General features: G+C 40.6%; 1 protein-coding gene across 1 annotated transcript; it reads right to left on the reverse strand.

Annotated features, from left to right (window-relative positions):
• Positions 1-10,764: 10,764 nt before the first annotated feature.
• On the reverse strand, positions 10,765-21,199 carry LOC134587375 (heme-binding protein 2-like). Its single transcript, XM_063443694.1, has 4 exons — positions 20,993-21,199; positions 19,766-19,889; positions 13,550-13,715; positions 10,765-11,092 (listed from the first exon to the last, which is right to left on the reverse strand). Exons 1-4 carry the CDS (start codon positions 21,137-21,139, stop codon positions 10,918-10,920), a joined length of 612 nt encoding a protein of 203 aa, XP_063299764.1. The 5' UTR covers positions 21,140-21,199; the 3' UTR covers positions 10,765-10,917.
• Positions 21,200-26,334: the final 5,135 nt, after the last annotated feature.

Here is a 26,334-nt window from a genome sequence, read left to right on the forward strand (position 1 = left end):
TGTATGCTGCTTATGTCTGTTTTGATGAATGCATATGCTCAGACTATTCCTGTGGTGTAGTAAAACTGAGCGAGACACACATTTAATTGTTTGCTCTGATACACAGGCATTTAAAAGAAGAAAAAAAAAATCTATATATATATATATATATATATATATAGTTAATACATTGCTGTGCTCTCACTACTGCAAGGGATTCTGGGGAGGGGTATGCAAATGATCTCAACAAAGAATCACATTTTTGCCTCATAACTCTACTTTATACATGGATTCCTTGAAGTATGTGTCTGCTGTATACAACAGCTTTGAAACACAACTCGGGAAGAGGAGCAAAGCCAGTGAACCACTCATGGACAGCTGTTTTATTGTTAGTGCAAATCATCAGAATCCCTTGCAGTGGTGAGCGCACTGTTAAAGTGAGATTTCTGTGGGAAAAGCAAGTCTTATGACTTGACTGGTGTGGGTATTTGTGTTTAGCAATGTATTAACTATCCACTTACTTCAGGTGGAAGGGTTTTCAGACACACTTTTTTTTCCCCACCACAACTCTATTGGTGTGTGTGTGTATATATATATATATATATTTAAAATGTATATGATGACCTGTGTCAGTAAATGCTAGAGAAACCTTTTACATGACCAATAATACAAGGAAGGGGAAGGGGAAGGGGAAGGGGAAGGGGAAGGGGAAGGGGAAGGGGAAGGGGGGGGGGGGGTAGTGCATTGCAACACCCATTTGCCAATCCCTTAAAGAGACACACCACTGCCCAAATAATATATTCAATGTTTAGTAGATATACTCCATGTACAATGCATGCACTTGATTGTGCAATTAATTTTTTTTTATCTACAGACAGCTTTCAAAAGCTGCAGATCTGTTGTCTGCAGCCTTTACAAGCCATGCCTTTCTAACCCTGCCCAGACCTTCTGTGGCTGTCCAATCACAGACTTCCCAAAGCAGCTCAAGAGCTAGGCAGGTACTTAGTAATTGCTGTCTTCTAATCTTAGCTCAATTGAGTTAAACAAACCAGGAAGTAACAGGACCAATTGTTCGATTGACAGGTGAGGAGGTGTAATAAGTCCCAATTTCTATTTAAATCTGCAATTTTTGTAAAATGGGGAAACAAAGAGGACACAGACTTCACACATAAAGCACTTTAAGCAGTGCCTAAACTTTTGTCAGTGAAAGAAATACATGATGCTTGTGTTTTGTTTTGTTTTTGTGGCCCGTCTTGCTTGGCTGCACCTTGTAGGAAACAACTACACATCATGAAAACTTATCAAATGGTAAATGTCACTGCATTCAGGATTGGAATTTGAATTGTAACTGTTTAATTTGCCACCCAAAAGACTACATCTAAGTATCTATGATGTTTATATTACATTTGTATGTCCTTAAATCAGATTTGAATATAAAGCAATAAAAACCTTGTGTGAGAAGCCTTAATCTCATGTCCATTAAGGAGTGACTGTCAGATTGGCACATTTATTCTATACAGTGTGAAATTACATGCAAATCTACAGGGTAAAAAGTTCCTGAATGCTGCTTATTGCTTCCGCACGATGACCATCCTATCACAATGCTCCTGTCATTCACAACCTCTTTATCTCCCATTTCTTTGCCTCTTATGTCTTACATTCTTTGCCCGTTATGTCTCCTATCACAGCTCCTAGCCTCCTCCCATCCACTTCCTCTGCTGTCAATCATATGGGCAGCACATTCTTTGCCCCCCATATCTCGTTACCTATCATCCTCGTAGTTCTGTGTCTAGAATGTATTGCAAATGTGTTTTTGTTTTTCTTTATTCCTCAGTTAGATATTTTGAATGTCCCCTACCCTCTACTGCCTTTCCAGTCATATCCACTTTATTTATCAATGAAAAAGGTTACCTGTGTAGTAGCGCAAATCCCTGTGCATATTTAAATAAATGGAGGTTATTTAGTTACTCCAATGGCCATTAGATGTAAGCCCACATGCCATGTCAAGACAAACCTTAGGTGGGTCCTACACTAACCATTTACCTTGCTTCCTTCAGCTTCAGGCTAAGAAATCTGAGACAGAGAGGGGTGTTTTTCTAAACCCTTACATACTTATTAACCCTTAATCGTGGCTAGTGGACTTACATTTAATGGTTAGTTTGAATGCAAGCCTTATTTTTGTGTATTTGTATCCCCTCTATTTGCCCTTCTTTACATTAATATTATTGCCATTTATATAGCACCAACATATTCCGTAGCGCTGTCCAATATTATAAGAGGGGGGACATTGTAAGTCATATTTCCTTTCCTCTCCCTTAATGTGATTCCCCAGTTAGCCATTTCTGGCCCCTGCTCTCCTTTGCTTTCACAGTAAATCCTAGTGCCTGTCCCCTTCCTTATATTTCCTATTAAGTGCTCTTTCCCGCCTCTCCCATTATGCAGCGTATTCCATTCATCTATGCCTCCTGATCTCTACTTTAGCCCTCCTATATATCAGTTATATAACGCCCCCTCATTCTCATCCTGAAAGCCCTCAATGAAAGAAATAAAAACTGCCTTAGTACACGGAAGGCTCATTTTATATCTTAAGAAGGAAATAAATGTTTTATCTTTGGATGCACTGGTGAGATGCATGTTGCCATGGTGTTGGACAGAGACATGTTGTGTGAAGCTATGACACACATGAACATTTATCAAAGTGTTCTAAAAAGTGATCTAAAGTTATAAAATTCCTCCCCTTTTAAATTTTGCCTTGCTTTTTAGAACAGGATACTTGCTGAGTCTAAGTCTACTGCTAAGTCTCACCCAACATGTGTTGCTCTGCTCCTTGTATGGTTTCAAACTACTGGACCCAACTATGACTTTTTATTAGTACCTCTGTTCTGACACAGTGAGACATCTAGGAGCTATAAAAGTATGGTATATAAATCTGAATATAGAAAATGATAAAATAAGGTGGATAAAAATACATGCAATTAATATCAATAGTATTTAGTAAGCTATAATCAAAGCTATAAAATAAAGTACAATACAAAAATAACATAGATAAATAATAATAGCCCCAATAAATCAGTCCAAAAAAAGGGAAAACTAAATAAAAACATAGTCCAAAAATTGTAGGAGCAGAGTGATAAGCTATATGGAAGTATATATCAATATAGACCCTTATGCAAGCATCATCTAGCGCTAAAATCAGTACAATGTGATACACTTGTAGTGCAGTACATAAACCAGCTAACTGCCTAACGAAACAAAGGCAGTGAAGCCTAAAACAACACATATCACATGCCCACTATATTAGCTGAAATGTTATTCAAAAGAAGGATTAAAAGCACTCATAAGAGTACATTAAATAAATGACATAGGCTAAACAGCTGGCAATGAAACCGGATATGCCTGTTCCTTGGATGGATGAGTGCTTCAGTCAGTTCTGTGTGTGCACCACCGGTTTGGATCGGCGTGTGTTGCTCCGGGATACTCACAGCCAAGTAAGCAGCACTGGTCTCCGGTGTAAATGCTAGGCTCTGATGAAGTAGGGTCAGACTGAGCCTCACAGATGGACTGTTGGTCCTAAGATCTCTCTCTACACAGAATACCGGCGCTGCTGACCTGGCTGTGAGGATCATGAGTGAGACTGACGCCTCATCCATTAATGAAATAAAACTTCTAAAGGGACACTCAACACAAGAACCACTATAGCTTAATGCAGTGGATTTCATGGAACAAGTATGTCCGTCCTTTGTAAACATATCTTTACATTTGTCCTGAAGAACATCTTTAGAGACTGTTGCTCAGACAGCGCCAAGAGGTTATGTTTTTGCAATATTTGCAGAACAGACCATCCTTTGCCAACCTTACACTCAGCAGGAAGAAACCAAAGGAGATGCTGATTGGTGCTGTGTAGGCCCTAAATGCTTCACTATGGATTGTCTGAGATAACTTGTAAGGATGGTGTCAGCCAGTAGTAGAGTGGTAGTGAGGGATGATAGGTAACAAATTAATTTTAGCATTATGGGGAAACACTCAATCTAATTATTGAAGAAATGAACATTAGAAATATAAACATTTATTCCTAACAGATGTTTTCCTTGAATAAGTTTATGATCCTGATTGCTTGTGCGGTTTTCATATTACTTCGATCTCTCTGATGCAAATCAGTTTAAAGATTGAGCTAGAGTTCAACAAATGTTCTCTGTTTATGTGTTTTCCCAAGCAAAACACTTCTTTGAATCAGCGATGCTTACGAAAGGATTTTGATTGAGGGCCTAATTGCGTGGTGCAGATCTACCTTTTAATTGGCTGTTCAGATTCTAAGAACACTTAAAGCATTATTACCATTTGACATGCAGGGGACACACCACCAGTTTATTATATCCTAGCCAAGAGCCAGTCCAGAACATAAAGCTGTGAAGAAAACCTCCTTAGGTATTCATTGGAGTGCAAATAGTTTGGCATACAAAGTGAATTTTAAACGTTAGGCCAAAATACAGAACTAAGAATCCAACCGACAGATTTTCTCATTTGCACATTTTGGCCTATAATTAGAAATTCAAGTTGAATTCCAGACACTTGACATTTTAGTGTGAAAATCATGCAAGCATTCCTCCCTACAAATATAGCACTCTTACCTTTTTCCTGGATCTGGGTATTACTTTGAAAGTTAGCTTCTAAAGACCATAGGTTTTAAATGTATTAAGTGGTAAAGTATTACATGGCTAATTGGAGAGACTAGCACTAGCAGTTCCTTTTTACATCTGGTTTCTAGGTACCTTAGCACCTTTTCATTATTGAAGTTTATGGTCAAGTTTACCACCATAACAATAACCATAGTCAGCTTTAGTAGTTATGGTGCCTGGAGTATTCTTTGATGTATTTACTTCCAAAATGTAATATTTAGGCTGTGCTAGCTCTTGAATTGCAGTTCCCATACATCCCTAGCTTCCCTTGATAAGCACAGGCTGTGTGTCTCACTGCAGAGAGGATATGTACAGATAGCAGCCCGGCTGGTTGCCAGAGACAAACCTGGTTCATAACCTGAACTGGGCTGTTTGAAACAGCCACACCGCGACTGCCATCCGTTTATTGATCAGAAAGACAGAAGGTGGGGGGAAATTAGCTACTTATGCCATAAACCTCTGCTGGATGGAATATGGGAGAAGATCAAAATCCTTATACCAGAATGAATAAGATGCCACTGATTGGTGGATCCTCTTCCTGATGAAGACCCAGTATAACTGAACCTGCAAACATCTAATCTGTACTGATTCAGGATCTTAGGACGAGCGTACTTTATTTTAATACGTTGTCCGATACATAAAATTGATATCATCTTTATACCTGTGTGTCACCTTTGACAGAATGTTAAGGGGTGCCCCTTGCTTGCTCTATAAACTATGCAAGGAGCACAACCAATGCCAATTAATAAGATGTCCCTTAGCTATTGAATTCATTACAGGCCATATTTTGTTTAAGATCTTGCAGTTCAGATACAAAACAAGACAGTAGTCAGCATTAGAACATGCAAAAGAATAAAATGGAGAGTACAAGCGCTTATATGCGTGATCTTATATCTTAGGTTATACCAAATTTCCGTGAGCTGCTATGTCACCGTGCTTATCTTTCTATCAGAAATTGTGGAGAGCAGGAATATCAGGTGTAGCGCTCTAATAATGGTGGATATACTGGTGTAAAAGAAAAACTGGATATACCTTAAGGGATCGTATCCACTTATATGTAGTCCCAATATTTTCAGATAAACCTTAAATATGAAACACAAATATACAGAACATAGTGTAACCTGTATATAAATATAGAATGGAAATAGATGTGTATATTGCTAACTCACACTTTTCTAAACTAAAACACTAGCTCAGGTATATGTGCCATAGGGTCCGTTGAGGCGACCCTCACCCCCCTTTAGATCCAAATTTCTCCAGGGGTTATATTCTAGATAATAAGTATAGGAGGAAAATATAGCGTAGTACGGTCGATATAGTGGGTATATATTATGAGGTCATTTCTATATATACTCACAAACCCAGAGCCAATAAGTCGGCTCACTTCATAAGGTGTATGTGGTTAAGGACCACATTCCTTCTTTGTAAAAGCAGGTAAAAAAAAAAAAGCCGTAAGTGTAAAAGATATAATTTATTATTTATAAAAAAGTATATAATATAACATATGGTATAAAAAATATATATATAATAAAAATAACACTTATTCGGCTATAGTCCAATAGATAGTTCTATGTACTCACTGTTCCTCCAGGACGCGTTTCACCAATAGGCTTCCTCAGCTGGAAAAATTCTGTGATCTCTAAGGACTCCTTCCTGCTTTAAATATCCCTGTTGATTGCAGCATCTCTGTCTCTGGGCTTGTGATTTTCGTGGGCAATCTCCATGGAAACGGAGATGCCCTGCGGTTCAAGCCTCCTATTCGTCCGTTTACTTCCGGGTATGTGAAAAAATGTTTACTTCCGGTTTTGGCTCTTTCGGCGTCATGCATTCCACAGTGCGTTCCACAATGGAACAGTCTCTCGAAGTCCTTTGCTGGATTAGGAGATGGATTTCTCGAAACACTCATTTTAAATATATAAGAACAATCTTGTTAGCCAACTTATTCTATGAAAAGTATTTATCAGACACAAACAATTTAAAAGTATACATTTGTATTACACTTATATAGCAACTGAGTTTTTTATATCCATATTGAGATATGATATTAAATCTATTATACAGTTTTCTCTTTTGGAGGAGGGGTAACTAAAATCCAAGAAGGGGACAAGAATAAATAAGGGTAAATGTAAAAGGAGAATAATCAAATAATTAAATATTATAAAAAACTCCATAGCACAAGAAGTAAACCCCAATAATAAAAGCACCTTATGAAGGGCTTATTAAACTTAAAAAATGTATATAAATATATACCAGGAACAGGGGCGTATTAGCCGCGAGGCAAACAAGGCATTTGCCTTGGGCGGCATTTTCCAGGGGGCGGCAAAAAACGCCGCCCCCAAATGCCCAGGGCAAATGCCTTGTTAGCCTCGCGGCTAACAGACATGCTGGGCGGTCGGGCGGCGCAGAGTGAGGCTGGGAGCCGGAATATGACGTCATATTCCGGCTCCGCCTTCCAGCCTCACTCTGCGGGCGGCGCGCGAGGGAGCTGAGCAGAGAGCTCAGAGGAAGTGCTCCCTCGCCGGCCACCGCGCCGCCCAGCAGCCACTGGACCACCAGGGAAACACACCTCTGCAGAGACCCCCCCCCCAGCATTCCCAAAGGTAAGGAGGCTGGGGGGGTGTTTAAATAAATTGTGAGTCTGTGAGTGTGAGAGTGAGTCTGTGAGTGAGTCTGTGAGAGTGAGAGTGAGTCTGTGAGAGTGAGAGAGAGTATGTGAGAGTGTCTGTGTCTGTGAGAGTGTGTGTCTGTGAGAGTGTCTGTGTCTGTGAGAGTGTCTGTTAGTCTGTGTGTGTGTGTGCTAGTGAGCGTGCCTGACTCTGTGTGTGTTTGCCTGTGAGTGTGTGTGTATGTTAGTGAGTGAGTGTGTGTTTGTTAGTGAGTGTGTTTGTCTGTCTGTTAGTGTGTGTCTGTTTCTGTTAGCTAGTGTATGCGTATCTGACAGTGAATGTGTGTGTATTTAGAATGCGGGGCGGGGGGAAGGGTTGGGTGGGGTGGCGCGGGGGGATGGGGTGGGTGGGGGTGTTCCGGGGGGGGGGAGGGGGGCGCCTGAATTTTGTCCTGCCTAGGGCAGCACAAAACCAGGATACACCATGGTCCAGGAATGCTCATTAAAAAGGCAGAGAGGTAAGGAAATGCAGTAATAATAAATATAAAAGAAAAAATATATATAAAACATATGCCATCATTATATATATGAAAAAGAAAAAGGAAGGAAGGGTGAATGGGAGAGAAGAGATAAAAATTATGTTAAGAAATGGCACATTTCGAAGTCTGAGTTTAAACCATGGGGAATGAGACTATTTAATTTAAATATCCATTCCATTTCTGTTTTGCTTAATTTTAGATTGAAGTTACCTCCCCTCCAGTCTTTGGATATTTTGTTGATTCCCCAAAAAATAGTACCCTTTATTTCACAATTATGGTGAGTTCTGTAATGTAATGACACGCTATATTTTTCAAAACCTTTACTAATATTCCGGCCATGTTCTTATATTCTTAAATGCAGGGCTCTTGTAGTTTTTCCTACATAATTAAGCCTGCAAGGGCATTGCATGAGGTAGGTAAGGTTTTTAGAATGACAAGTAATGAATTCTTTAATAGGATATTCATCCCCTTCATTACATTTAAAATTTTTTATATGTCTTTTTTTATTTTCGGTTCTTTTGCAGGTTAAGCACAGCCCGCATCCAAAGAAACCCTTTTCTGTATTAAGATTAGTATTAGGTTGTATTAGTCTTCGGTTTTTCTTTTATAAAACTAGAAGTTAGAGTATTCCTTGAATTGTTTACTCCTCTATGAATGAAACAAGGTTTCTCTGGGAGGAAGGTTTTTAAAATAGGATCTTGAAGGAGAATGGGCCAATATTTCGAAACGGTCTTCCTAACTTTATAATTATTTGAGCTATATGTACATACAAACGGAATCTCATTATTTACACGTTCCTCTTTGTTTTTATATTGTAAAATACTTTCTCTATTTCTTTAATTTCCTGTCTTGATTTTTCTAATTTAGTTCCTTAATTCCCCTTTTCCATAAAATCTGATTTAATTTTATTAGATTGAATCTCATAAGTTTCTAAATCTGTACAATGTCTTCTTATTCTAAGAAATTGTCCTTTGGGAGCATTTTCCAACCATGGTAGAAAATGACAACTTTCTCTACCTATGAAACTATTAGATTCAACAGTTTTAAAATGGATTTTAGTCTTAATAAAATTATTTTCTATGTAAATATGTAGGTCTAAAAAAATAACTTTTTTTTTTTACTCCAATTGCTTGTGAGTTGCATCCCCCATGTATTAGAGTTTAAAATATTTTAAAAAGTAGATAAGTCTTCTTCTCGTCCTTCCCATATGAAGTTCTCCACAAATAAAGTTGTCTTCCCAAAATGCCATAGATTGGCATAACTGGGGGCGAACTTAGTTCCCATGGCCGTCCCTTTAATCTGGAGAATGAATTCTTCATTGTACCAAAAAAAGTTTTTATTTAAAATGAGCTCGATTGCTTCTAAAATAAATTCTGTTTTAATAGGGGTAAGGTCTGAATGATTTTCCATAAAGTGCTTAGCTGCTTCGTATCCATAATTATGCGGGATATTACTGTATAAGGCAGTTACATCGCAAGTAACTAAAAAAAACAGTTATTATTCCATCTAAAATTCGTTTAGAAGTTTTAACACCATCATAGTGTCTTTAATATATGATCTCGTTTTTTTTTTTTTTAACTATGGGTTGTAAATGTAAATCAACATATTGAGATGGCCTGCTTGATATGGAATCTATGCCTGCCACAATAGGTCTCCCCAGGGGGTTGTTGAGCTCTATATGGACTTCAGGTAGGAAATAAAAAAACAGGGATTTTAGGATATAAATTATTTAAAAACTGGAATTCCTTTTGGTTTAAAATCTCTATATTCAGTCCTTTATTAAAAAAAATATTTGATTATTCTCCTTTTACATTTACCCTTATTTATTCTTGTCCCCTTCTTGGATTTTAGTTACCCCTCCTCCAAAAGAGAAAACTGTATAATAGATTTAATATCTCAATATGGATATAAAACTCAGTTGCTATATAAGTGTAATACAAATGTATACTTTTAAATTGTTTATGTCTTATAAATACTTTTCATAGAATAAGTTGGCTAACAAGATTGTTCTTATATATTTAAAATGAGTGTTTCGAGAAATCCATCTCCTAATCCAGCAAAAGGACTTCGAGAGACTGTTCCATTGTGGAACGCACCGTGGAATGCATGACGCCGAAAGAGCCAAAACTGTAAGTAAACATTTTTTCATATACCCGGAAGTAAAACGGACAAATAGTAGGCTTGAACCACAGGGCATCTCCGTTTCCATGGAAATTGCCCACGAAAATCACAAGCCCAGAGACAGAGATGCTGCAATCAACAGGGATATTTAAAGCAGGAAGGAGTCCTTCGAGATCACAGAATTTTTCCAGCTGAGGAAGCCTATTGGTGAAACGCGTCCTGGAGGAACAGTGAGCACATAGAACTATAGCCGAATAAGTGTTATATTTTATATATATATATATATATATATATATATATATATTTATTTTTTTATACCATATGTTATAATTTATTTATAAAAAAAGTATATAATATATCTTTTACACTTACAGCTTTTTTTTTTACCTGCTTTTACAAAGAAAGAATGTGATCCTTAACCACATACATCTTATGAAGTGAGACGACTTATTGGCTCTGGGTTTGTGAGTATATATACAAATTATCTCATAATATATACCCACTATATCGACCGTACTACGCTATATTTTCCTCCTATACTTATTATCTAGGATATAACCCCTGGAGAAATTTGGATCTAAAGGGGGGTGAGGGTCGCCTCAACGGACCCTATGGCGCATATACCTGAGCTAGTGTTTTAGCAATTTACACATCTATTTCCATTCTATATTTATATACAGGTTACACTATGTTCTGTATATGTGTTTCTTATTTTTTAAAGTTTATCTGAAAATATTGGGACTACATATAAGTGTATACGATCCCTTAAGGTATATCCAGTTTTTCTTTTACACCAGTATATCCACCATTATTAGAGCGCTACACCTGATATTCCTTCTCTCCATTAGAACATGCAAGTTTATTTAAACATAAAACCAGTTACAAAGAGGATCAATGAGATTTAAACACTTATTTTATTCATGGCAGGGTTAGATTCCTTTACTCTTGAGATCAACGCACATCTAAATAAAATCGAGTCTTACAGACGTTTGCATTTTTATTTTGACAAGTACCAAATTTCATTGTGCCTGTTAAAAAATGTGAATGGATCATTATAGCCAGCACGTACATAAGCTGAATCATCAAATTGAATGCCGTGGGCAAGCAGCTCTTCTGACAACAGTTTGGCTTGCTTTGCGTATTCATAGTCAAACGCATAGCCACCAAACGACCTGGAGGGGGAAACAAAATAAATACATTTACAAAAATTAGGTTTTTTTTTTTTAAGATTTAGACTAAAGATAAAAACAGTAGATTGGTGATGTGACCCCACAAAACAAACAAACAAAAAAAAAAAATCGTAGTCTGTACCTCTAGGTAACTTAAGACTAACATCAGTGGATCCTATGAAGATTGAGCCATAATAGTGGATGAAACGAATGTCTGAAAGGGTCATAATGGTGGCATCTAGACACCAATTTTAAATGCTTATGTTTCTTTCTCTTTCAGTTCTGGTCAGTGTTGCCATATACTTGTATGTGATGTCACATGCACATTCTGGCATATTGGTGTCCTTATGTAATGACGTCCCCACCTTATCATGTGATTGGAACTTTCTGTAACAACTTATTATTCGTAAGGTAATAGAATCCATCTTTAAAAATATTTCCCATTATATACTTTGTGCAAACAAGTAGCAAAATCCAGATTTTAATTTTTTTTATCCACAAAAACTATTGCTTCAAGGGACACAATAGGCACCAAAAACATACCTCCAAATACCGGCGTCCTGAGGAAGGTAAATGGGGCAAGCCCTGATGGGATTGTGTCACTAGCTCCAACCCAAAGAGGTGAACCTGCCAGGAAAAGGGGGCTAGTCTGCCCATGTCAGCAGGAGGTCAGACTGTTGTGAATACACACCAAGCTGCCTGCCAAACATTTTAGCTGGTCCACTGAGGGAAGAACATGCAGGGAACACTAGGTTAGTGCCCCCTACATCAGGCATAGGCAACCTTTGGTACTCCAGATGTTTTGGAACACCTCACATGATGCTTTTCCAGCATTATGGGTGTAAGAGCATTATGGGGGATGTAGTACACAACATCTGGAGTGCCGAAGGTTGCCTATCCCTGCCCTACATGGTCCTAGTGCCACAAACATAATGCAAGTACATCTTATGATGATCATCATCATCAGGGACAGTTCCCTGGTGTCCCCAAAAGCAGGAAACTAAGGCAGGATAGCACCTGAAAAATCAGGACTGTCATACCAAAATTGGGACAGTTGGGAGACATGACCAAAATAACTTTAGGTTAATGAAGCAGCTTCAGTATATAGATCATGCCGCTGCAGTCCAACTGCTCAATTCTATACCATTTAGGAACAATACACAGGGAGCTCACATAAGATATCACATTCAAAATAGGGGTGGCACCAATAATGTCCACCACCTCATCATAGTAGTGGTTGCAGGGGTGACAATTGCATCAGTTGATGTAGAGGAGGGATACAAAGATAAAGACTCCCCTTCTAGTTATTTAAGTATTGTGTACTTTTTTTCTTCAATTCTTTATTTGAGTGACAGTCATGAAATTATCAAACATTCAATAAGCTTTGTACAGTATATAAGCTGAAGTATTGTAGACTTCTAAATGGTTCAGTGTAGTATCTAAGCGGTTTCTAGAACTGCACTCTTCTGGACAGCGATCCCAGATGTCCCACCTTAAATCTACTGAAACCTCTCTCACAACTGGAGGGTCACTGGCCAGATTATTTCTATCACTAATAGGACTACAGCCGCCTTCACTTTCAACATCCTTTCTACCTTCTCTTTCAGTCCTTGGCATCTGTCTACCTTCTCATGTTCCTGCTTTCTGATGTTAGTCACATCCACAATCTCAGATTGGTTGGCCACTACTTTGTCTGTTTTGATCCAAAAGTTCCACAGGATCTTAGTCCTGTCATTCTCAACTACACTTTGTGGTATCTCCCATATCAATTTAAGCAGGTCCAGTCCATTTTCTTTGCAGATAATGCAGTACACAATATCAGGAATTTTAAGATATAAATTCCTCCTCGATTCATTTATTTCCGCTTACCTCCGCCTTCCCTTTGGCCAGGGAGGGGGGCACCTTATCCCTGGTGGCCCAGTTGGAAAATAGCCTAGTCTGCACCCCCATGTAGCATGGCATTGCCACAGTTACGCTCCATTACAGTAGAAGGAGACCAAGCTCTGATCTCCCCACCGGACATTGTTGCCAGTGTCAGAATGGAGTGAGGTCATGTTTTACGCTTTTCTTATACTCCATAGCCTCAGCTCCTGCTAGGGAGTTTCCATAGTAACTGCAGCACAAGCTCTGTGGTTGCTATGCTTGGGAGAGCAGAAGGAACTTTTGTGAGAAGTCACGTCTGCTCTGCCTTGTAAGTCAACGATTCAGCACGTCGAGAGAAAAACACCATCGCATTTTTAAGTAGGTTTTTCGCCAATCTATATATCTGGTAGCATGGACTACCGGTAGCATTTAATAGTGCCAAGATAGACATTTCACTCACACTAGACTACAACTTTGCACCCATTTGGAGTACACTGCCAAGAAAGTAGCCCTTCAGAGATTCAGCATGGAGCTACAAATAGCTCCTCTTGGCCGGGGCTTCAAAATAAGCCTACAGAAATACGTAAACAAACTTACTTGACATAGACACGTGTTTCTCCGGCATTCCCCAAGAACACATCAGGGTCCAGTGGTTTTGGAGGATTCAGTGTAGGTGTAAGGTAGAATGACATGGTTGCATTAGCAGAAGCATTATTAATGGGCAGATACACCAATACAGGCACAGTCATGTTAATCTTCAGACCTAAAAAGAAAAGAAAAATGGATAAAAACCACACAACATTTCCAAATGATTTATTTACAGAAGTCTCAATTAAAGCCCAACAGGGTTTTTGTAAGTAACAAATTTCAAAAAGCTTTTTTGTAAAAGATTGTGATCAGTTGAAAAGCTTGGCCAGATTTGGATCAGATCAGCTATTTTTTTCCCATTCAGATTTAAATGCACAACAATTAGGAGTTTAGTGAATCACTTTATGCTGGTAACGTGCGTGCTAGAGATCATGCTATCAGCTGGCTTAGGTTTTTATGGAAAGCTTGAGGAAGGTATTTCAGCTCAGATCAAATGTCTTCCAGGAACTTGGGATTTTCCTTAACAATTGAGTATAATCAAGTTAATCTCGAAAATGCAAGGCTTGGTCGGTATCTGCTAATCCAGCCAGAAGCAATAAAGAAGAACATACATAAACATACATTTAAAAAAAAAAACAAAACAATTTCTTAATTTACCACAGTACAAGCCAAAAGTATTAGGACATTCACAGTTCGTAATGTAATGCAGAAGGTGGGAAGATAAACTGTGAATAATATATAAAATATATTAAGAATGAATAAGGAGTTGTATTTGTGTATTATTTAAGCAATCAACATTTCAACCCAAGAGGTCTTTATCAAGACCTTGATAGACCTCCTGGGTCAAAATGTTGATTGCTTATATATTATACATTTGTATGCTATAACGTCCCCCATGTACAGGTTTCATGGGGGACGAAAGTTACAGGGTCACATCAAGAGTGTGCCCATTCAGGTTTTACACATTAAAATTTGGCAGATTAGTTTGCTGGGCCTATGTTACCGGTGAGACCTTATGGCAGCCAAGTAATGAACAATTACCCCCATCACGACATACCAGGGGTGTACCTAGAGTATTTGGCGGTGTTTGCACCCCCCCCCCCCTTCTCAAAATAAACACACACACACACACACACACACACACACAACACTGATGAAGCCTCTGAAGGAGCCTCTAAGGACTTTTGCACTAAGGACTTACCCCATCTACTACCCCCAATACTGTAAGGTCTTTTTATTCTTATTTTATCATTTTTGTGCACTTTATAATAAAGCACTTTTGGAAAGAACACACCTGTCCTTGTGAGCATATTTGGCTACTAGCAAAATAAAGAAGGCAGTGGGAACCTTATTTCCCACAATACTGGATAATTGAGCCCTATCTAGAGGCTCTACACTTGTGAGTGATATTCCATCTCTCATTCTATTTATATTATTTATAGACAATATTGCACCATTATGTGTTTTTATTTCTGCCTTTAGGACTACCTACTATTGATTACCTGTTACATAAGAAGAGTCTCCACCTTATATTGTATGTATTTGAATTTATTGCGAGGTGAAAGGGATACTCACTAAGGTGTTTTGAGCACTTATTGTATTTTACTGTGTGTCTCACTGTAATACTACTACTCTGTAATGACACACGTGTGCGCACATATAGACACAGAAGCACACTGACATATACATACACACACTCAATATTTTTAATATCTCCAGCCACAAGAGTGGAAGGGGGAGGGTGGGGGGGCGCAGACGTGTGGGGCTTGAGCTCCCAGGCTTCTCTCACTTTTTGGGGTGACAACTCTAATTAATCGACTACCATTTCTTATTAGAGGCAATTATCTTTAAGCTGGGCTCTTGTGACACACACACAGACACTGGAATCTAGCCTGTAACCCTTTGGAGATCTGAGCCACGCTGCTGCGGCCTACTGAGCAAAAGCTGGGGAGAGGCGGCTGATCTCCTCGCTTTTAAAACATCTGTTTAGTTCGGCGGCGATCCTACCCCCCTCTGGACCAGCGGGGGATATCCCGCTCCCCACTGGACATTCTGGGGCTATAAGCACTGCTCCTACCTTGTGCCACAAATAAATAGACACCAGGCTGAACGTGTGGTGCACCAACCACAAGAAGACGACTGCCTACTTTCTGAACACGCAGCATTTGCGCCCATCTCAAGCGCCTCGATGCGGCTCCTTGGAATATTCACTGCAGCGCTTGGATGATCTCTTCCAGAGGTTTTAGTGGAAAACCTGGTGAAGGTTTTGGTAGAGCGTGAGCAGGCTACCCTGACTGAGCGGGAAATCGCTCCTGAGAGCAGTGAGCAGCCGGAGTGGAGCAGGCCTCCTTCGGGCAAAGTGCACAAGCAAGCGCATACTCACTCATCTACTCGGCCATCTGGGCCGAGAGCCCCTCGAGGCACTGCCTCCAAGCATCATTCACTGAAGTGGAGGATCGTCTGGCGAAAAAGGCGCACACCATCCAGACCCCCTGCTCACCCTGGGAGAAGAAATGACATGGTCCCAGTGACTACCAGAGTCTGTGAAATGGTGAAGCTGGCTCTCATTCAGGCCTGGGGCGGAAAGGGAGCCCTGCATTTTTACACTGCTGCTGCCTACCTGAACTCTCATGCACAGGCTCCACTCCTGCCACTGGTGGGGGATCAGATGAACCAGATACTGGAATTGCAGCTAGAGCTCCACTCCCAGGATAGCGGTTGCAGTGTCGTCTGATCCCTGACTGGTGTTCATTTTTTTTAAAATATGCCTCTCTGCTTGCCCTTGTGCAAATATATTATTTATTTTAATGAATTAATGTATTTATTTTTTCTTATTTTCTTCCTCTCCTACCAATGACACAAGGGTAATGTTTATCGTTGGGGTGTCCCGGGGTCCAGTCAGTGCATAATTGTAAAGTGCACTACCCTCGTAGTCCCATAACACTATCTGATAATCTACAGTTAATGCCAGATTTTATTTTTGCCTTGGTATCTAATGCCATTCCTTTTCCTACACTGTGCCACTATTTGATACCACTCAGGACTTCCTGTGCCTAGATTGAGCCTGTCTGAATAACTTGGCTTGATAACTCGCTGTGTATTCTTTAACCTCTAAAAATTGTCTGTATGCAGCACAGGCTAGGATCGGTCATCTTGCTTAATGGTATATGCATCTTATTTTATCGGTTTTATCAATGTAAATTTAAATTTTACAAACGTGTGACAATCCTGACAAGCAATTTATTGTATTCGTAAACTTTTCAGTTATCCTTGAATGCTAACACAAAAATAAGTGCAGTGATATTGAGAGCCATAACTAGATAAGCTATATTGTAACTCTGTATTTTTATTTTAGGTCTCCACCAGCTTGTACATTAATCCATGCACTGCAAAAATAAAGAATTGTAAAAAAATTCTCAAAAAAAAAAAAAAAAAAAAAAATCTCCAGCCACCCTGCTGTTATCTTACCTTGTGTGTCGAGGAAGGTGGCTTGGAGCTCTTCATGCTCCTCTCACCTCATGCTGTGACTGCCTCCTCTTCCTCCCTTGCGGTCTCCCTGCATGATGCTGGGAGGAAGTGACAGGCTGTCACTTCCTCCCAGCCGGCCGACATTAGAGGTGCCCGGTCACGGTCTTAAAGGACCAGACCCCTGTTCACCAGTAAAGTATCCACGGTGCTATAGTTTGCAAACTGCTGATCTAGAGTGTCCCTTTAAGGCAGCGATTTTCAGAATTGGTTTGCCTCAAACAGAGAGCGAGTTTTTGTTTTTTTCTTCTTCTTTATTATTTTGAGAGTGTTCCTGAAACACATAAAAAAGGTACCAAGAATGACACTTTCTGCTCACTTTAAGTAGTAATTACGGGGCGGAGCCTGCAAGCGGACGCCATTTCCACGAGCTCCCACACACCCAATCGAATCTAACCAAATATCCATCCAACCATAGCTCATCCGAACCCCTCACCAACATAGCTGGGTCCCCAGAGTCAAACTGCATCGAAAGATGCCTTTTTTCTACACCCGAAGTACTCCAAGCCACGGCGAAAAACTGCGGCCTACAGCACACCCCTAAGCCTGAGTGTGGAAGCACCTCTCCGCGGCAGCACCATACTCCCCCTGCTGGGACCGGAGCCAATAACCTCCCTGCCGCAACCAGAACACCGGAACGCAATGGGGCGACGCTCCCAAAAACCTAATGCTGTGGCTGACGGCAGAGACATAGGTGATATGCTAAGACAGCCAGCACAGACTAAGCGGACTCCTGCTGCGGACCGGAACGAGGAGAACCGGGCGCAAGATGGACTGGGAGATACAACACCCACCCAGGTAAGTCTCATGCACCCAATTGACAACCCAGATGGGACTGCTCCTACAACAAAGCAGGATTTAAAACTCCTGCTTAATGACATCCAGCAAGTCTGGACAGCCGACCTTAGGGCACTGAGAACTGACACACAGGCCATAAATGACAGAGTGCAAACCTCTGAAAAGGACATATTAGCTGCCAAAACTGACATCTCAGCCCTTAAAGAGACAGTACAACACTTGCAAAACACCCAAGTCACATTGACATACCAAATCTCAGCCCTAGAGGACAAACAGCGCAGAAATCACATAAAAATCTGTAGCATCCCTGCTTCAGTGACCGCAGAGGAACTCCCTCATTATGCACGCAGACTAATTGCATCCATACTGCCCCACGCATCAGCCAAAAAGATGGTTGTGGATGGAGTGTTTCGGGTCACGGGCACACCTAAAACACCAACTGGAGTGGCACGAGACGTCATTCTCCGCTGCGTAACCTCACAAGATAGGAACCAGATCATGATGGCACTGAGGAATAAAACACCTCTGACCTTCGAAGGCTCCACGTTAACATTTTATCAAGACCTCACCAAAAATACCCTACTCTGGCGGAAATCACTGAACACAGTTATCTCTCAACTAAGATCTGCAGTCATACCCTACCGCTGGGACCCTTGTGGTAACCCGCAATGGAACTACTCACACACTTACGTCAATAGAGGGGGCACCGGCCTTCCTCCAAGCACTGGCACTAACAGACAGTCATCAGGACCCACAGCCGACCACCCCAAGGAGCACATGGGACCCTGCCCGCATCGCCACCTCCGTCCCGAGAGCCGGAGGCTCACAAGCAACTGGTACCTGACAACTACAGGGGACTGGGCCAACACCCGTGGCCATGGCACCTGAACAAACACATATGGGCTAAAACTCAGCACGAGTCGTTATACCGGTTTTGATTTAAGTTGCAATTGTAGATTTGTTTATTTCCTGATTTCTCTTTTTTCCTCGCTCTCTTTTACACACACACTCCAGACCACCGCACTAATAGAGCGCTAGAACCCACAAAGACGAGAATCTTGAGACACACCGACACATCAACCCCCGCTGCCCCCCCGGTTAGGGGCAACACAACACATCACAAGGAGGACACAAATCTTCCCCAGACGTCCTGGCAGAGCGCCAAACGACACCCAGCCACACACTCCAACATCTCAACCACTGGGCAAACGACACCCCATACACCGGGGAATTCCTACAGAACACCACAGGCATACACAAGAGATATGTTTTTTACTATATATTGGGGCTGATGTGTACTGTAGTCATTGCAGCCGCCCAGTGATGGGAGTGAGCGCAGGACTCTTCTTTCTGCATTTGTATACACAAGAGATGCGCCTGCAACCCTCCACACAGAACCTCAACTGACACTCACTCACATCACAAGGGCACACCAGAGAGCCCATCTCCTAGGAGACACCACACACTCTAAACTTCTCTTGGAAGCACGCACAAAAATCTCTTTTGTTATCATACATACAAAAATGTAGACAAGCCTGTTGTATCTTTCAATATTACTCTTGTTATGAAAGAAAAAGAAAAAAAAGGTGCAGCACACCATGACTATGCTAAACAAAACATTGTCAATCTCTCTGTAAAGCCATGTAATATTGCCAAAACATCTACTCTGCACTCAAAGAATTATATAAAAAAAAAAAAAAAAAATATTACAATGATAATTTTTCTTCTAAATAAAGTTATATCACTGGAATTGGAAGCGGTCGTTTGTAGCAGTCACACTAATTCCCATCTGCGATGACCAACCTTTATTCTGAAGAGTAAATTTTGTTATTTCATTAGCAATGCCATTTTCTAGGCTACCACCGCTAAACGTGAAAAGCTACAAAAGCAAAACCTACTCACCTTCACTATTGCTTCCAGTGATATACTTAAACAAGCGTCTAAAGGCCTTCACTGTGCCAAATACGTTTAGATTCACAGGTGTTGACACCCACTGTGTGGCTTCATAGACACGAAGTTCAAAACTCTGGAAAACAGAAATATTACATTAATTCTATTAAGAGTGACTTTATTACATGTTTATACAGCACACAGCTAGCCAGCAGGGTCCCTTTTACAGAGGCCAGAGATATTTTTGGATTGTAGTGTAGTATAGTGCATACATACAGACAAAATATTTTATAGCCTTCCTCAGAACTGTGACCCGCCCCCTTTTATTTTATTTATTTTTACACAGATTTGAAGTTTGCCATTTGCTTTGTCATTGTGGGGTATTGAGTGTAGTTTGAGGAGAGAAACAAATGATAGAAATATAATTTTGCATTTGTACACATGGGTCTATTTAGTGGCCCGAGGACTGGACAACTTCATAGAGAATGGCAAATTTAACCCCTTAAGGACCAAACTTCTGGAATAAAAGGGAATCATGACATGTCACACATGTCATGTGTCCTTAAGGGGTTAAGGGCACATTTGTTAAGCAATGAACAATGTTGGCAAGGGGAGTTTTCATTTTGACCTAAAATGTTCCACATCAGGTCTCTACAATTCTCAGTTTAGTGAATAAGCACTTTGAATAGTGGGTCCCTATAACTAAGCTGCATTTTGTGGATTAATAATTTGGATTAGTGAATAAACACTCTTAACACTAGTTTTAACATGGTAGAAATAAAAATAAATAAATAATAAAAAAAAAAGTGTTAGAATCTGACAGGCAGATTGATTACATAATCTCAGTGGATCCCTAGATCATTGATTAGACTTTTAATAGTTTGGATGGTCACACTTGTTAACCAGATCTGAGCCCAAAATGGCAGCTGGGTGGTTACCTTAGTGCAGTCATAGATACCATTTAGCACACCACCTGCTGTGGGGAACCTGATCAGGTAAACAGTGTGTGGAAGGTACTATATGACAACATTCTGCAGATCCCATAGCGATTGGTCTTTACATGTTACCTCAGACCAGCACATCACCATGATTAGTCTCACCCTATAGGTCCCACCTTCAGGTAATAACTCTGTATTATGAACAGGACAGTACATGCATCTACCAAGTATTAACACAGTGACGCAAAATATCCACCATTTGATAAGATATACAAACAAAAATACATAAATAAAAACTTACTTTAAAGTCCTGCTCTACTTCATACCTAGGACATTCAAGTTTCCCACAGAAGGCAGGAGCCTTGTACGGATCAGGACCATCTTCATCAGCCCTCACGGCACCCCACACACAGAGCAAGCTCAGCACCAGCACAGACCTAGCACCCATCACTGCTACCTGCAAACACTGAGCCTGTTCCTGGTCTGCCAGGGTTTATGGAGATGGAGGGGAAGGGGAGGGGTGAATGCTGATTACTACTCCTACAAGTCAATGAATGCGTAGAATGTTGTTGGTTTGGGATGTAATATAGGGTTAAAGATACTTCTTATCTTTGGGATTATCTATACCCTTCCCTATTTACACATGTGGAAATCTGAGGGGACTAAATATTTAGTTAATGGTTAGTTAATGGTCACTATGTCAAGGCCCTTTTATTTTTCCATTATGTAAGTGATGTGGTCAGCAGTAGGAATTGACATCTTCATGGTTTTATAATTGTGTTTACACTACTATGACCAGGGGTGCATTTGTCCTGATCTCAGTGAGTACCCTGATCGGTTAATAAAACTTTTTATACAAGGCTTTATTTTGATACAGTGTATTAAAAATAACACAGGTATTATAATATGGGTTATATCAATTTTCTGTGTTAAAAAAACCCAAAAACGGGGGTCAGTAAAACAGCAAATTGCAGCTCTCAATATATAACTGCTGCCTTTTCACTGGTGGAGCTAATGCTACCTGAGCTCAGGAGGAGAAGTAGCTGATGAGTGCCCAGGGACAGTTCTTCAGTGTTAAACAGTTCAAATACAGATTAGCACTTAAAGGGACACTCCAGGCACCCAGACCACTTCTGCCCATTGGAGTGGTCTGGGTGCCAACTCCCACTACCCTTAACCCTGCAAGTGTAATTATTGCAGTTTTCTATAAACTGCCATTATTACATTGCAGGGTTAACTCCACCTCTAGTGGCCACTAGAGGGACTTCCTGGATTATAGCACAGATTATCTGTGCTAGAGCGTCGCTGGACGTCCTCACGCTGTGTGAGGACCTCCAGCGTCGCTCATGTCCCCATAGGAAAGTATTGACATTATTTTTCAATGCTTTCCTATGAGGAGCGCTAATGGGCATTGCCGCGCATGCACGGTAGGTCTCTCCGGCCGGTGGACGGGATCAGTCTCGCCCACCGGCCGACGGAGTCAGTAGGAGGAGCGGCGCGGAGGAGGAGACAGCGACGAGGGACATCGTCGCTGCCTCAGGTAAGTGACTGAAGGGGTTTTCACCCCTTCAGTAACCGGGGATTGGGGGGTGGGAGGGAGAGGGAACCTCCAGTGCCAGGAAAACAGATTGTTTCCTGGCACTGGAGATTCCCTTTAATGGTAAATAGATTACATGAAGTGGTTATGGTGTGCACAGAATTTCTTTAAAAGCTAATTATGTTGCTTGAGCGATAGATAGATCTCCAGATCAGCTATTTTAGACACAGTGTTTTCCTTTTCAGATTTCATTAGTAAAAATGTAGTGGTAATTATTGCAGTTTTTAATAAACTGCAATAATTACCTTTGATGGTTAACTCCACCTCTAGTGGATGTCTACCAGACAGCCACTAGAGGAACTTCTCGGTGGTTTGGCGACTTTTGGTCGCCTAACTGGTGCTGGACGTTCTTACGTTATGCATGAGGAACCCAGTCTCACCTGAAACTCAATAGAAATGCTCACATTAAGACTTCACCAATAGGAAAGCATTGTAATGCATTCCTATGGGGAAAGTTCTAATGCAAGCATGTGCATTAGGTCCTCCATCCAGGCTGATGTCAGTGGGGGAGGAGCGGAGATGGAGCTTGAACCAGCGCCGACGAAAATCCGTGCTGGAAACAGGTAAATGACAGAAGGGGTTTTTATTTCCTTCTGCACCACTTTGTTTTCCTGGCACTATAGTTTCCTTTTAAGTTTGATACCTATGTGTAGGTCTGGTTGAATGCGAGGGCTGGCTAAGTGTAACTGTGTGTGGAGTTAGTTTAGTTATACATCCCTGGTAGTATATATATTGCACTAAATAATGGTTAGTTCAGCCACTGAGTCAAATCTTTCTAAACCAGTTTGATTTCTTTATTCGGGTCAACTTGGCAATAGAGGGTGATAGGGCAACCTAGGCACAATACCAATACTAATTTAATCTCCTCCTTCCCGAAGGGAGGAAGAGACTAAAAAAGACACAATTTTAGTGAAAAAAGAAGAAAAAATCAAAGTGGAAAACTATGTACATAAAACTTTGATATATTTAAAAAGTGTTCAAATGTTGTGTGCAGTTTACAAACTTCATACTGTACTAGCTATTAACTAATTAGCTAGCTTAACACAAGCGTGCTCCCTTTTCTGCATATATTACACACTAGAGAAACCCACATGTTTTTGGCTAGAACAGGTCTGCAATTAATATATGGTCCCGTATTTAGTCAGTTCAATTACTAAGGGCAGCTAACATTATTAGTGAGTATCAGGTTTTCCTACTGGTTTTTCCTGTTATACTGTATGGTTACATTTTAGGATGTCACTAGTATCACATAATAACTTGCTGGAATCTAAAAAAGAATGCAGGAATAAAGGGAAACGATAGTGTAAGGAATACAAATCTGTATTCCTAACACTATTCTTCCCTCTGTCGTCCCCACCCCCTCTCCTCGCTTTCCCAGCCTCCCCCTCCCCGCAGGGTAAGGGTTACTAAACACACAGTGTCACAGTGTGCAGCACTGAAATTCAATGTATCCACCCTCTGAATGTAGACATCTGAATGTTCAGACAGACTGAATGTTCATTATGGAGATGCATTGATTCAATGAATCTCTATGAGGAGATGCTGATTGGCCAGAGCTGAGTTTGGTTTGTGCTGGCTCTGCCCCTGATCTGCCTCCTTGACAGTCTCAGACAATCCAATGCTTTCCTATAGAAAAGCATTGTGATTGGTTCAGATCAACACTTACTTGTGATGATGTCAGCCAAGCAGGCTGATCAGGGGCAGAGCCAGCAGCAGCTGAGGAGAATAAAGGTAAGATTTTACTGTATTTAGGGTGTACATGTTTGTGTTCCTGACCCTATAGTGTTATTTTAACGACTAAGATGAATAAACACAGTATCCACTTGAACAATTGTAACGTAAGATTCCACCTGTGAGGAACTGAGGTATACAGAAACAATTGCAAAATAAGGTACTTGGGCGTATGGAGCCCCAAGAGGCATATTCATCTAGTTTAAAAAATATTGCTTAAGTGTAAACTAAAGATAAATAAATGGTTGTCTAAGATCCTCCTTTATATAAATTTTGTAGCAGAATTCGAATAGTTTCAATAGTTTATGGTTTCAAATTGTGGTGGAGAAATGAGAAAAAACTCCCAAGAGTAGCCACAAATTTAGGTGACAATAAAGGTGCTTCTATCTATAAGCAAAAGAAGATCCTTCATTACAGAATAATATTTCATTGGTTAAAAATAACCCTAAAAGGAAAAATGTAATTACTCAGAGCCACAGGGCTCTTACATACCAATCCGAGTAGAAAAATGGCAGCAGACAACTGGCTAACATTAAGGATTAGTATTACCTTGAGCAAAAGGCTCCTACATGCCAAACAATTACCCCAAAAAGAGATAGCACTATAATCAGAGTCACAGGGCTCCTACATACCACACTAAACCAGCTGTCCCTTAATACTGAAATATCAAATAAAATAAACATTTGTGAAAAATAAATCAGTGCATAATTGTAAAGTGCACTACCCTCGTTGTTGCATAGCCCATAAATGATACAAAATAAAATAAGGCATAAAGAGAAAGAAATGCCCAATGCGCTTTTTGTCAATAAACCGTATCTTCATCTGGGACCATCAGTAGGTGGACTAATGATTCCAGTCTTTTTAAATATGGCCCACCAGAAATTGTCTACCCCTAATTATTTGGCTACACCAGTTAGGTGTCAGTAATAATATAGGGGATCGTTTCATCTAGCTTGTAACGTGCCGCTGCAATTCAGCTTCTTTGTTTATAGCTGCCCCAATCATGGCTCGGTTGCAGTAAGGGAAAGACCGTCCTCTCCCGTGGCATGATGGGGCTTTCCATAGTTCAAACAACATTAAAAGTTTCCACATGGGTGGATAGATAGATGGTTAGGTGGGTGGATGGATGGATGGGTGGATAGATGGGTGGATGGATGGGCAGTTCCATAAATGCTAACCACATTTATAGGCCTAAGTTTGAGCCTGACATAAATTTAGACTGTCAGTTGCAACACCTAGCCATATAATTACTTACTTATCATACCCAATAAACTATGGTCCAGCCTGTACATAGATATTACTGATGATTTACCTGTGATTGAAAAGAAAACAATTATCATGACTATCGTAGACCGATTCACAAAAATCTTTAATTTTGTATGATTATCTAAATTGTCTTGCTCTATAGAACTGGAGGTTTTTTGTTTGCACAGATTGCCTCATAAGATTGTCTCTGATAGAAGGCCTCAATTCATATCTATATTCTGGAAATAATTTTGCAATATGATGGGTATCAAACTTTACTTTTCTTTAGCTTACCACAAGCAATCCAATGGTGCTGATGAAAGAACAAACCAATCCTTAGAGCAGTATCTGCATTGTTTTATTTCAGCCCATCAGGATAATTTGGATGACTTGCTCCACTGGGCTGAATTTGCTCATAATAACGTGTGTGAGTTCATACAGCATAGTTCTTTCTACTTTAACCCCTTAAGGACCACACTTTTGGAATAAAAGGGAATCATGACATGTCACACATGTCATGTGTCCTTAAGGGGTTAAAGGACCACTATAGGCACCCAGACCACTTCAGCTCAATGAAGTGATCTAGGTGCTAGGTCCCTCTAGTGTTCACCCTGCAGCTGAAAACAGCCACTAGAGACACTTCTGCGCTTCTCACTGTGAAAATCACAGTGAGAAGACGCTGGACGTCCATAGGAAAGCATTGAGAAATGCTTTCCTATGGGCGTTTTGAATGTGTGCGCGACGTCGGCAGGAGGAGGAGAGTTCCCCAGCGCCAAGGGAGCCTGGTGCTGGGGAAAGGCAAGTGGCTAAAGGGGTTTTAACCCCTTCAGCCCAGCGGGAGTGGGACCCTGAGGGTGGGGGGGGACCTAAAGACCCTATAGTGCCAGGAAAACAAGTTTGTTTTCCTGGCACTATAGTGTTCATTTAACTATGGTTTCCATCCCACTGTACTCCCAATGCCATTTTCCTCACAGGGAGGGAATACTGGAATACCTATTGTTGAGGAACAAGCTGGTGATTCGAAGAGGACATGTACACATCTTCGACACATCCTGAATCGGAAGTCTGTT

This window comes from Pelobates fuscus, chromosome 2 (assembly GCF_036172605.1).
Source record: "Pelobates fuscus isolate aPelFus1 chromosome 2, aPelFus1.pri, whole genome shotgun sequence".
Classification (NCBI taxonomy): domain Eukaryota; kingdom Metazoa; phylum Chordata; class Amphibia; order Anura; family Pelobatidae; genus Pelobates; species Pelobates fuscus.